Source organism: Littorina saxatilis, linkage group LG1 (assembly GCF_037325665.1).
Source record: "Littorina saxatilis isolate snail1 linkage group LG1, US_GU_Lsax_2.0, whole genome shotgun sequence".
Classification (NCBI taxonomy): domain Eukaryota; kingdom Metazoa; phylum Mollusca; class Gastropoda; order Littorinimorpha; family Littorinidae; genus Littorina; species Littorina saxatilis.
In genome coordinates, this window is record NC_090245.1 from 109,626,061 (window position 1) to 109,639,536 (window position 13,476).

The following is a 13,476-nucleotide window of genomic DNA, read 5'->3' on the forward strand; positions in this document are numbered from 1 at the left end:
CAGCAATTTTAAGTGAAGGTGTTAACTTGCTGTGAGAAGGGTTAGGAGCTTTAACTTGTTATGTCTTCATGGCATGCAGCGCGCTGACAGTGACACATGAGTTAAGTGAAGGTGTTAACTTGCTGTGAGAAGGGTTAGGAGCTTTAACTGGTTATGTCTGCATGGCATGCAGCGCGCTGACAGTGACACATGAGAACTGAACATGGCATGTTTGAGGGAGGAGGGGGAGGGGGGGGGGGGGGGAGGGGGGAGGAGCTGTATGTTGGACATCCATTCCAATCAATCTGACATGGTGGTGGTGACAGAGGCCTTGCTCCACTCCTTCACTAACACAGACACATGTACACACAGGTTTCAGGGAGCTCAGGCCAGTACAGAGTAACCCCCTTTTTAAGACCCCCCAAATTTAAGACTCCCTCCCTTGTTAAAACCTTTTTTTCTCTGTGAATTGACCTCCATTTGACCTCCATTTGACCTCCATTTGAAGACTCCCTCCTTTAAGAAGTCGTAAAAAGGGGACCCACTGTAAGAGTATGTATGCTGACAATCTGAAGAACACAACTCACATCTATCATAAAATTAGCAACAAGCGTTGTTGAATGTTGATGAGTGTTACCGTCTGACACTGTACAAATACAATGGAACTCCAAAAATGTGAGAAAATCAATCATGCCTGACACAAGTTTAGGGAGAGGGTCTTAAAATGGGGGTAAATTCAGGGGTTGTAAACAGGGAATCTGAAAAAGTAAGTTCTTAAAAAGGAGAAAGTCTTAAATTGGGGGTCTTAAAAGGGCGGTAGCGGGGAACATAAGTTAGCGCAGGCAGAGTCAGAGCTGGAGAGTGAGAGAGAGAACATGAGACAGAAAGATATTACCCTGCAGATTATAGTGGCAACAGTGCCAAAGTGTGTATGTATCTATATGAGTCATTCTCCAAAACTGGTTAACAAAAGTGGGAATAAGGCCCAAAAATAAAACTTGACTAATTTGAGTTGAATTATTGATTCAAAGGTTCTTTGTTATCAGAATGACAGTTTGCAAGAAACGAAAAAGCAAGAAATACGTTTCCTTACAAAATACAGGTATCTGATAGGGGGGTATACCCGTCTCCTTACGTGCGCATCATCGTGACACAAATTTGTTAATAATGCAGTCATATTGAATGATTATATGTTGTACTAATTATAGCTTGACAAGCATGTATAAGGAGTTGTTTAAAAAGAAAGAAATAAAAAATATAAACAAAAAAATAATTTTTTAATAAAAAAATAAAAAATAATTTAAATTTTTTTTTTTTTTACAAATATACCTTGGCACGTACATACAATATACATGTACACACATTTATATTGGTGACAAAAAAGGTTTGTGGACAGAAAAAGGGGAATAAGAGAGAGAGAGAGAGAGAGAGAGAGAGAGAGAGAGAGAGAGAGAGAGAGAGAGAGAGAGAGAGAGAGAGAGAGAGAGAGAGAGAGAGATTCTGCGTAAATGTAAAAACGTTGTAACAACCTTGAATTTGACGAGGTGTTGAATACGTATTTGACAATCACACATAAAAAAAACACCCCAGAAAATGTATAATTATATCAATTTTACTGTGATCAACAATATTCAGATCATGCAAAAACAAACACCATACTTTGATTCAAAGACTTTTTATCTAAAGTAAAACAACAAAATTTTGCTCAATGTTTTCCTTCTGTAATATGACTTCAGAAACATCCGAAAGAACAACAGACAATATAATGTGCCGGATATACAACAATAAAGCTTCAAGCAAAAGGCAACTAAGAGGATAATATTGTGTAGTGATATAGAAAATGGTGGTTTCTCTCTTCTTCTTCCGTTTCAAAGCAATCGCAGCCTTTTTTTGGTGTGACATTTTGGCCCTGTACTTTTGTTGCCGCTCTGCATCTTTCTGCCTTTTGTTGAGAACTGTCTGTCTAGGTGTATCTTTCTTGGGGTTATTGATTTGAAGTCCCAACGCTATCATTGTTTCTGTACATTTCGCTGTACGAAAACACGTAGCAACCCTGTCAGCCTCTCTCTTCTCCGGCGTTCTTTTCGCTTTACTTTTTCTTGCCCTTTCTCTCCCAGACTCTTGATACAGCCTCCAGCTCTTCGGTTTTTTTTAATGTTGTTCCTGAAACGCTGTTGTCGTTTAGCAGCAGCAGAAGATCCATCAGTTTGGACAGTGATTTTACTTTCAGTGGGTGACGTGGGCACCTCGGATGAGAAGGAAGTTCTCCGTTTCTTCAGTAACTGCCGTACGGACACCCTGAGGTCCACCATAGCCACCTGTCAAGCAATTCCAGCATGTTAAAACCTTAAAGTTTGAAGAGTAATTATAAGTAAGAAGACCCAATTTGTGTTCTTTCTAACAAGATATCATTTTTGCTATCAACAGCAATGGTGAAATTCCTAATTGAGGGGCTATATTGCTCCCACACAGATAGTGCTTGGGATTAAGGTGGATTGATAGGGGGTTTTGAATTTAATAAACACCTTTGATTTAAAAGCAATAGCAACTAGTGCAAATATAAAACAAACATACAGACACGCACACACACACACACACACACACACACACACACACACACACACACACACACACACACTACACACACACACACAAACACATACACACACACAGAGGTTTGGGTTTGTGCGTCACTGAATAAGCAGACTATAATGCAGGTCTCTCCAAACGGTGCTTGAACCGCGTCCTGTACGCATATATACGCACGCACGTACACAGATGCACATTTCGAAAACACACGCATGCACGCGTTAACATTTCACGCACGCACGTGCAAACAGACACATATATAGACACACAGGGACAAAAACACACACACAAACATGCACGCACGTATTCACACGCGCACTCACTTACACACACTCACACACACAAAACACAGAACAACACACACAGAAACAAACACAGACGCATACACTCACTCGCACGCACGCACGCACACACACACACACACACATACGCACACAAACACACACACACAAACACAAACACGATTCTGGGGAGGGAGGGGGTATTCGGGGGGCAGTTGTCCGGGGAGGGGGGGGGGGAGGGGGGCAACTGTCTGCCCATGGTTTGGGGCATTTGTCTGGGGGGCAATTGTCATAGGGAAATTGTTCAGAGGGCAGATGTACAAGGGGGAATTGTCCGGGGGATAATTAGCCTTCTACCGGAGACATCATTCACAACACGTACACAACACGTCTCTTGTTGTCACTGGTGCGCACAAAACTTGGTCACTGGATAAAGCATCAGATTCATAATATTCGCTTTTGAGAATGCAATACAATGTCATAAGTGAGCAATCTAGGTGAGCATACACCTTTGTTTTAAGAAAAGGTTTTATTTTAAATCGCAAGATTCCGAAGATTCTCTTCTTTTGTCTTATTTCTGCCTTACCAGTCCTTTCACCTAGTATTTCCTTCCAAGAAAACTCTCCCTACTATTCCCTGCAGTTTTCCAATTCTTTTCTTGTTGTCTTATTTCTACCTGACTGGTTCCATCACCTTTATTTCACTTACCAAAAGTCTTCTTTTCCACATCCTTATTTCTCTGCACCCCGCATGTCGTATGAGGCGACTAACGGATTCTGTTTCTCTTTTTACCCTTGTTAAGTGGTTCTTGTATAGAATATAGTCAATGTTTGTAAAGATTTTAGTCAAGCAGTATGTAAGAAATGTTTAGTCCTTTGTACTGGAAACTTGCATTCTCCCAGTAAGGTAATATATTGTACTACGTTGCAAGCCCCTGGAGCAATTGTTTGATCAGTGCTTTTGTGAACAAGAAACACTTAACAAGTGGCTCTATCCCATCTCCCCGCCTTCTCCCCTTTCCCATCTCCCCCCTTTCCCTCGTCGCGATATAACCTTCGTGGTTGAAAACGACGTTAAACACCAAAGAAAGAAAGAAAGAAAGAAAGATTCCGAAGATGCCGTTACGCTCACTTCATGAGATTACAGGACTGACAAGCAAAACCCGGTGGGGCTGAAGAACTTCATGGAATTCACACTTGCGTGGTTTTAATTGGGTGGTTTTTTTTTAAACATGCTTATAAATGAATGAGCAACAAAATAATACCAACCTTGTCATGTAAGATTCCCAGGTGCTTAAGCAATCGGGGTCTGGATCTCGCCAGTAGCAGAGGGCGTTACGAACGCAGCCGTCCAAAATGTCAACTACACCTTCTTTTTTCATGAATTACGTCATTATTCACGACAAATTGTGAAAAAAAACGTCACGCATCTGCATGGCTAGGTGATTAACAAAGGTGCAAACATAAAAATTTATGTTTTCATTCAGTTGAATTGATGCTAGCTTATAATGAAAACGGCCGTTACGAAGCCATCACGTGTGACACAAAACACTCTCTGAGACATCAAATTCGTCCAAAGTGTGTCCTCGGTTGAATGAATGCATTTTCTGCATCTTCAAGCTGCACTTGTTGACTTGATCGTAAAAAAAATAGTGATTATAAAGAAATTCATTTGGTTACAGAGGTCGGAAAAATCTAAGTGAGCGTGACAACATGCGATGCGTACGAAAGGCTGTTTTCAACTTCATTTTTGGGGGTCTCAAACACAAAGAAAATAACAACAATTGCACAGGAATGAACCTTTATCGTTTCACAAAGTGACTTTTCAACAAATCATGCATAATGAATTTATCGTGTCAATGGACCGTAGCTTCCAATATATGTACCGAGCCTGTTCCCATTTTTCTGACGCCATTTTTGTTGATTTACTGACATTATTACACTATATTAAATATCAAAATACAAATATGTTCATTCATGTTGCTGTGGGTGCTTCTTCAAACATATCTTTATCCACATAAACAGGGGGAAAGGTCTAACCACATTTGCTTCTGTAAAAATTTCGTTTTTAAGTGACCGACCTAAGAATTCACCAGCTTTGGAGAATGACTCATATATGAGAGAGAGAGTGACAGTGCCAAAGTGTGTATGTATCTATATATGAGAGAGAGAGTGACAGTGCCAAAGTGTGTATGTATCTATATATGAGAGAGAGAGTGACAGGGACAAAGTGTGTATGTATCTATATATGAGAGAGAGAGAGTGACAGTGCCAAAGTGTGTATGTATCTATATATGAGAGAGAGAGTGACAGGGACAAAGTGTGTATGTATCTATATATGAGAGAGAGAGTGACAGTGCCAAAGTGTGTATGTATCTATATATGAGAGAGAGTGACAGGGACAAAGTGTGTATGTATCTATATATGAGAGAGAGAGTGACAGGGACAAAGTGTGTATGTATCTATATATGAGAGAGAGTGACAGGGACAAAGTGTGTATGTATCTATATATGAGAGAGAGTGACAGTGCCAAAGTGTGTATGTATCTATATATGAGAGAGAGAGTGACAGGGACAAAGTGTGTATGTATCTATATATGAGAGAGAGAGTGACAGTGCCAAAGTGTGTATGTATCTATATATGAGAGAGAGAGAGTGACAGTGCCAAAGTGTGTATGTATCTATATATGAGAGAGAGAGTGACAGTGCCAAAGTGTGTATGTATCTATATATGAGAGAGAGTGACAGGGACAAAGTGTGTATGTATCTATATATGAGAGAGAGAGTGACAGGGACAAAGTGTGTATGTATCTATATATGAGAGAGAGAGTGACAGGGACAAAGTGTGTATGTATCTATATATGAGAGAGAGTGACAGGGACAAAGTGTGTATGTATCTATATATGAGAGAGAGAGTGACAGGGACAAAGTGTGTATGTATCTATATATGAGAGAGAGAGTGACAGTGCCAAAGTGTGTATGTATCTATATATGAGAGAGAGAGTGACAGGGACAAAGTGTGTATGTATCTATATATGAGAGAGAGAGTGACAGTGCCAAAGTGTGTATGTATCTATATATGAGAGAGAGAGTGACAGGGACAAAGTGTGTATGTATCTATATATGAGAGAGAGAGTGACAGGGACAAAGTGTGTATGTATCTATATATGAGAGAGAGTGACAGGGACAAAGTGTGTATGTATCTATATATGAGAGAGAGTGACAGGGACAAAGTGTGTATGTATCTATATATGAGAGAGAGAGTGACAGGGACAAAGTGTGTATGTATCTATATATGAGAGAGAGAGTGACAGGGACAAAGTGTGTATGTATCTATATATGAGAGAGAGTGACAGGGACAAAGTGTGTATGTATCTATATATGAGAGAGAGTGACAGGGACAAAGTGTGTATGTATCTATATATGAGAGAGAGTGACAGGGACAAAGTGTGTATGTATCTATATATGAGAGAGAGAGTGACAGGGACAAAGTGTGTATGTATCTATATATGAGAGAGAGTGACAGGGACAAAGTGTGTATGTATCTATATATGAGAGAGAGAGTGACAGTGCCAAAGTGTGTATGTATCTATATATGAGAGAGAGAGTGACAGGGACAAAGTGTGTATGTATCTATATATGAGAGAGAGAGTGACAGGGACAAAGTGTGTATGTATCTATATATGAGAGAGAGTGACAGGGACAAAGTGTGTATGTATCTATATATGAGAGAGAGAGTGACAGGGACAAAGTGTGTATGTATCTATATATGAGAGAGAGAGTGACAGGGACAAAGTGTGTATGTATCTATATATGAGAGAGAGAGTGACAGGGACAAAGTGTGTATGTATCTATATATGAGAGAGAGAGTGACAGTGCCAAAGTGTGTATGTATCTATATATGAGAGAGAGAGTGACAGGGACAAAGTGTGTATGTATCTATATATGAGAGAGAGAGAGTGACAGTGCCAAAGTGTGTATGTATCTATATATGAGAGAGAGAGTGACAGGGACAAAGTGTGTATGTATCTATATATGAGAGAGAGAGTGACAGGGACAAAGTGTGTATGTATCTATATATGAGAGAGAGAGTGACAGTGCCAAAGTGTGTATGTATCTATATATGAGAGAGAGAGTGACAGGGACAAAGTGTGTATGTATCTATATATGAGAGAGAGAGTGACAGGGACAAAGTGTGTATGTATCTATATATGAGAGAGAGAGTGACAGGGACAAAGTGTGTATGTATCTATATATGAGAGAGAGAGTGACAGGGACAAAGTGTGTATGTATCTATATATGAGAGAGAGAGTGACAGGGACAAAGTGTGTATGTATCTATATATGAGAGAGAGAGAGTGACAGTGCCAAAGTGTGTATGTATCTATATATGAGAGAGAGAGTGACAGGGACAAAGTGTGTATGTATCTATATATGAGAGAGAGAGAGTGACAGTGCCAAAGTGTGTATGTATCTATATATGAGAGAGAGAGTGACAGGGACAAAGTGTGTATGTATCTATATATGAGAGAGAGAGTGACAGGGACAAAGTGTGTATGTATCTATATATGAGAGAGAGAGTGACAGTGCCAAAGTGTGTATGTATCTATATATGAGAGAGAGAGTGACAGGGACAAAGTGTGTATGTATCTATATATGAGAGAGAGAGTGACAGGGACAAAGTGTGTATGTATCTATATATGAGAGAGAGAGTGACAGGGACAAAGTGTGTATGTATCTATATATGAGAGAGAGAGTGACAGGGACAAAGTGTGTATGTATCTATATATGAGAGAGAGAGTGACAGGGACAAAGTGTGTATGTATCTATATATGAGAGAGAGAGAGTGACAGTGCCAAAGTGTGTATGTATCTATATATGAGAGAGAGAGTGACAGGGACAAAGTGTGTATGTATCTATATATGAGAGAGAGAGAGTGACAGTGCCAAAGTGTGTATGTATCTATATATGAGAGAGAGAGTGACAGGGACAAAGTGTGTATGTATCTATATATGAGAGAGAGAGTGACAGGGACAAAGTGTGTATGTATCTATATATGAGAGAGAGAGTGACAGGGACAAAGTGTGTATGTATCTATATATGAGAGAGAGAGTGACAGGGACAAAGTGTGTATGTATCTATATATGAGAGAGAGAGTGACAGGGACAAAGTGTGTATGTATCTATATATGAGAGAGAGAGTGACAGGGACAAAGTGTGTATGTATCTATATATGAGAGAGAGAGAGTGACAGGGACAAAGTGTGTATGTATCTATATATGAGAGAGAGAGTGACAGGGACAAAGTGTGTATGTATCTATATATGAGAGAGAGTGACAGGGACAAAGTGTGTATGTATCTATATATGAGAGAGAGAGTGACAGGGACAAAGTGTGTATGTATCTATATATGAGAGAGAGAGTGACAGGGACAAAGTGTGTATGTATCTATATATGAGAGACTAGAGAGTGACAGGGACAAAGTGTGTATGTATCTATATATGAGAGACTAGAGAGTGACAGGGACAAAGTGTGTATGTATCTATATATGAGAGACTAGAGAGTGACAGGGACAAAGTGTGTATGTATCTATATATGAGAGACTAGAGAGTGACAGGGACAAAGTGTGTATGTATCTATATATGAGAGACTAGAGAGTGACAGGGACAAAGTGTGTATGTATCTATATATGAGAGAGAGAGTGACAGGGACAAAGTGTGTATGTATCTATATATGAGAGAGAGAGTGACAGGGACAAAGTGTGTATGTATCTATATATGAGAGAGAGAGTGACAGGGACAAAGTGTGTATGTATCTATATATGAGAGAGAGAGTGACAGGGACAAAGAGAGAGAGTGACAGGGACAAAGTGTGTATGTATCTATATATGAGAGAGAGAGTGACAGGGACAAAGAGAGAGACTGACAGGGACAAAGAGAGAGACTGACAGGGACAAAGAGAGAGAGTGACAGGGACAAAGAGAGAGACTGACAGGGACAAAGAGAAAGAGGTATGAGGAGTGGGAGTGGGAGGAGTCAAAGATGATCAAACTAGGAACAATATTCTGATGATATGATAATTTAACATCCTGAAATCTATCTGTCAAATCCAACAGATTTGAGGGTTGACCAATAAATGCTCAACAGTTGATTCCATAGCACATGTCTTCTAAGGTTGTACTTAGAATGACCTCATCCTTATCTGTGTGTAGCATGCGTCACCTACATTTATTCCTTTGCTTGTCTTATTCGATACATGCAATAAAGAAAGTACAACATTTTCTACCCAGTTTCATGCCATGTTAATTATTGCATTCCCAAAGATATTAAAAACATTTTCTACCGGAGTTTCATGCCATACCAAATGTTTACATTACCAAAATTGGACAAGTTTCAACAGAGTGTCATGCCTTATACAATTTTTGTACATGTACTGTATTATTAATGTACAACATTTTCTACAAGAATTTGATATCAAAATTTTAAATTCCTCCAAATTAAGAAAAGTTTCTACAGAGTTTCATGCCATATAAAACATTTGCATTCTCAAGAATATAAAAACATTTTTACAGGGGTTTGATATATCGCCATAGATAAAAATGCTACATTCCCAAATCTCTAATCTGGAACATGCCTGACTACACACTCAACAGCATCCTACACTCATTAAAAATTTTTTTAAAAAAGCCCATTTCATCGACTTTTTCATTTCAGTTATTTCTGAACCCAAGATCACTCGCCAGCTGTTACTTTGATGAAAATCAGCAGCACAACAATAACACACACCTTTAAAGTAACCATGCCTTTACGTAACTTGGCTCAAGCATTTCAGAGGATGGTGTGATCACAACTACACCTTGAAGCTTTACGTATTATAATTGGCGGTGTGCGGAGAACTAGTCATGGTAAGATTTACAAAGAAAGCGGATTTTGTAGTCTAAAGGAATGCCGAAGACAACATAAATTGATTTTATATCATAAAATGGTTCATGGTAAATGTCCCTTATATTTAGTTGACCTTTTTCCACCACTAGTTTCATCCTTAAATCCTTATCACAGAAGACGACCACTTGAAAGATTTGTACCAGCTCACAGGACAGAAATCTTCCGAACATCCTTCGTTCCTTCGACTACAATTTTATGGAATGATCTGCCTGATGTGGTTAACACCACAAACTCAATTAGCGAGTTTAAGCATTATTTACAAAGTCCTCATCATTATGTGCCAGTTTATTATTATTTTGGAAAACAACACAGCAGAATGCGTTAAAACATGAGTAACCTTAATTCCGATTTATGCAAACGCCATTTAAAAGATAACCGGAACGAAACAGCTGAACATTACTTGTTATACTGCACGTTGTTTGAAAATGTTCGTATGTCCACAATTAACTCACTGCCTGCCAATTTTAGACACGTGGAAACATTATTAAGAGGCAGCGAGCAACATTCATTTCGCATAAATACATTGATTTTCGAGTCGGTCCAATCCTTTATTGCTGAATCTGGTCGACTAACTTGAAGGATTAGCCCACGTACTGGTATTGTGTATGTTTGTGTGCAGGAGAACGTAAACCCGCCTCTCAGTGTTGTTGCATCAATTACATATTTAACATAAGTAATAATTATCATTGAGTTTTTGTTTTGTTTTTCTGTTCTCTTGTGTGTGTGTGTGTGTGTGTGTGGTGTGTGTGTGTGTGTGTGTGTGTGTGTGTGTGTGTGTGTGTGTGTGTGTGTGTGTGTGTGTGTGTGTGTGTGTGGTTGTTTTATTCCATACATTCGTAACGAACTATGCTGCCCTCTCCATGAAAATGTACATTTATCTGAACTTACTTACTGCATGTCTCAGCATCGATGTTCTCGTCCCACGCGCTTCATAGTCTCACCTTATTTTTGTCTTTATTTTTTCTTTTATTTTTTATTTGATTAATTTTATTTTATTTTTTTCTCTGTAAATCCTCCTGTTTTGATTAAGTTCCCCATACCCCCCTCCTACATTTTGTTCTTCTGGTTAATAATTGTGTTGTCCACCATCATGAAAACTTGTTTAACTTAGCATTGTTATGGTCACGTCAAATAAGCATCTGCTTGAGTTCGTGTCCTAGCTGCATTTTTGTCAATTGTTTCATGTCATGTATTTTGAATAAAATTGTGTTTAAACCAACACATGCCTCCATCATAGCTCCTTATTAATAAAAAAATTAAAAAATAAAAAAGTCCATTCTCTGGATGCCAAATGTTAGTACACAGCACTGACACAAACTCAAACGTATGGCACAGCACTGACACAAACACAAACGTATGGTACAGTTACACAAACTCAAACACACTGCAAACTCAAGGTCAGCTCAGCAAACTCAAGACTCAAGAACTCAATAAAAATCACAGGTCAATGCACTCGGATACAGAAAGGCAACGTAAAGGACGGAAACTGAGAGACTAGATGCAGTGCAGTTATGGCGCTTATATACACGGCAGGCCTGAAGAGAAAGGAGACTGAACAGAAAGGTCACACTGAAGGCGTCATGCCATGTGACTGTCAAAGTGTACCTTGGCTCGACCGATTTGACTGCTGCTCAGTAACTTTCTCTACAAACAAAAACACAATACATCAGACAACGTTAACAAATGTCTCCATCGTTCAATTTTACTCTTGTTGCATGAAAAACACACGTTACATAAGACAAACGTTGTACCAAATGTCTCAATCGTTAACTTTTTACTCCTCTGACACAACAAATACACAGTATACAATAGACAAAACATGTTACTTAATGTCTCCATTGTTAAGTTTTACTCTTTTTTGAATGACAAACGCACAGTACATCAGACAATATTCCTTAATGCCCCCATCATTAATTTTTACTTTTTTTTAACACTAACACACGGTCCATTAGACAAACTTGCCTCCATTGTTTATTTTTCTATGAAAAACACACAGTACATCAGAAAGATTAATATATGCCTAAATCATTATTAGTTCTCCATCTTATCTATGAAAACACACACACACAGTACAGAAGAAAAAGTTTTTACAAAATCATCATTTAACTAATTGTCTACAAACTAACACACGATAATTCAGACAAATCTGATAAATATATTATCAGGTTAGTTATATATTTAAAAAAAAAGAAAAAAAGTTACAACGAATGAGTTTCACACGCCCTGAAGTCATTCATTTCCCACAAACGACATCTGAGGTAAAAGACAGGTACTGGTATAAGGTCAGTTTATCCATTACAAGTTGTTCAGGTGATACTGATACTAATGCAGTGAATACTACTGGGGGGAAAAGTCAAGGAAAGCTACAAACTGAACCCCTTTGGGGCATCTTCATGTGTGTGCCAATGAAATACTACACTCAGAAAAACATGTGTGTACATGAGTGTGTGCCAGTGAAACATCATCAACACTACACTCAGAAAAATATGCAGTGAGAGGAACCTGTAAACCTAGCACCTTCCAGTCCCTAACAGAACACCTCTCCCCCCCCCCCCCCCCCCCCCCCCCACCCAAGAAAAGAAACACAAAGAATTCTTCTGTTTCCTTACATAACGTCAGTTAGTAGATCTGCTACCAAGATAATGTAAATCTCTATCCCTCTTCCCTAGAACGCGGTTCTAATAAATAGACGTAAGTAGAGAGGAAGAAGTGTAAATCACTCAAGCAATGTAATATTCTGACCTTCTTTGGCTTTGGACTGGCGGTGCTGAGCCTGAAACAGAGACATAGGCAGTGAATCATTTATAACACAAAGCCAGAAATGAACACGGAACATCTGAACTGACATTAAGGTTCAACACTACCACATGTTAAGCAGTTTTATCCTACATACGTGAGAGAGATACTCATGAGATAATAATCATTCAAATCACACGTGTGTATATCATGTAAATGAGGTCATGTCAAGCAAGTCTGGCAGGGACCTGTTTTTTGCCACTACTAAGGATGCCAAAGTCACCGAGACAAACGCTATTGTAGAAAAAAAATGCCCTCGTTAATTCCCCTCGATGAACTTTTAGAACAAACACGTCACGCCACACTTTCCAGAGTGACGTTTCTTTGACGTAATAGATTGCACAAGGGTCAATGGAAGAGAGTCGAAGATCGAAATCAAGCGTCTTCAGTGTGGCTGCCTCGACTGCGGGACGTTTTGAGTAAAATACACGTAAGTACAGTATGTAGGATAAACAGAATACGACATGGCTTTCGGTGTCGTACCAGATTTACACTCGTTGCTTTTTCAAATAGTGAACAGCTCGCTTTCGCTCGCAGTTCAATATTTAAAAAAAAAACTGGTGTAAATCTGGTACGACACAGCAAGCCATGTAGTATTCTCTATTTACATACACCCCTTACATGTAAAATACAAGGTGACATTGACGTCAAGAGCAAACTTACCAAGCATAACTTTACACATACACGTACATGTACTTCCTTTATCTTTTTAGTTAATTGAAATAGACGATGCTTAGAAAAAACTCTGTTGGGTTTGTATTGGTTGTGAAAGAGTAAATAGCCTTGGCCTTGCTTTTAGTGAGACAAACAATCCACATGTGCTCCTGTGTTTCAGACACACACGCTCGTTAGTCACTGGCCTATAATGTCACAAGGGAAACTGTAACATCAT

General features: G+C 39.0%; 1 protein-coding gene across 3 annotated transcripts in view; it reads right to left on the reverse strand.

Annotated features, from left to right (window-relative positions):
• LOC138949824 (uncharacterized) overlaps nucleotides 1-13,476 on the reverse strand; it is a 209,577-nt gene that overhangs the window by 161,361 nt on the left and 34,740 nt on the right. For 2 of the 3 annotated variants that reach the window (XM_070321607.1, XM_070321603.1), the window contains exons 8-9: nucleotides 12,531-12,561; nucleotides 11,394-11,432 (exon numbers count right to left, since the gene is read on the reverse strand). In XM_070321607.1, the coding sequence (XP_070177708.1) occupies nucleotides 11,394-11,432; nucleotides 12,531-12,561 (70 nt within the window). The remainder of the gene's footprint in view (nucleotides 1-11,393; nucleotides 11,433-12,530; nucleotides 12,562-13,476) is intronic. The other variant, XM_070321613.1, reaches the window with a different exon arrangement.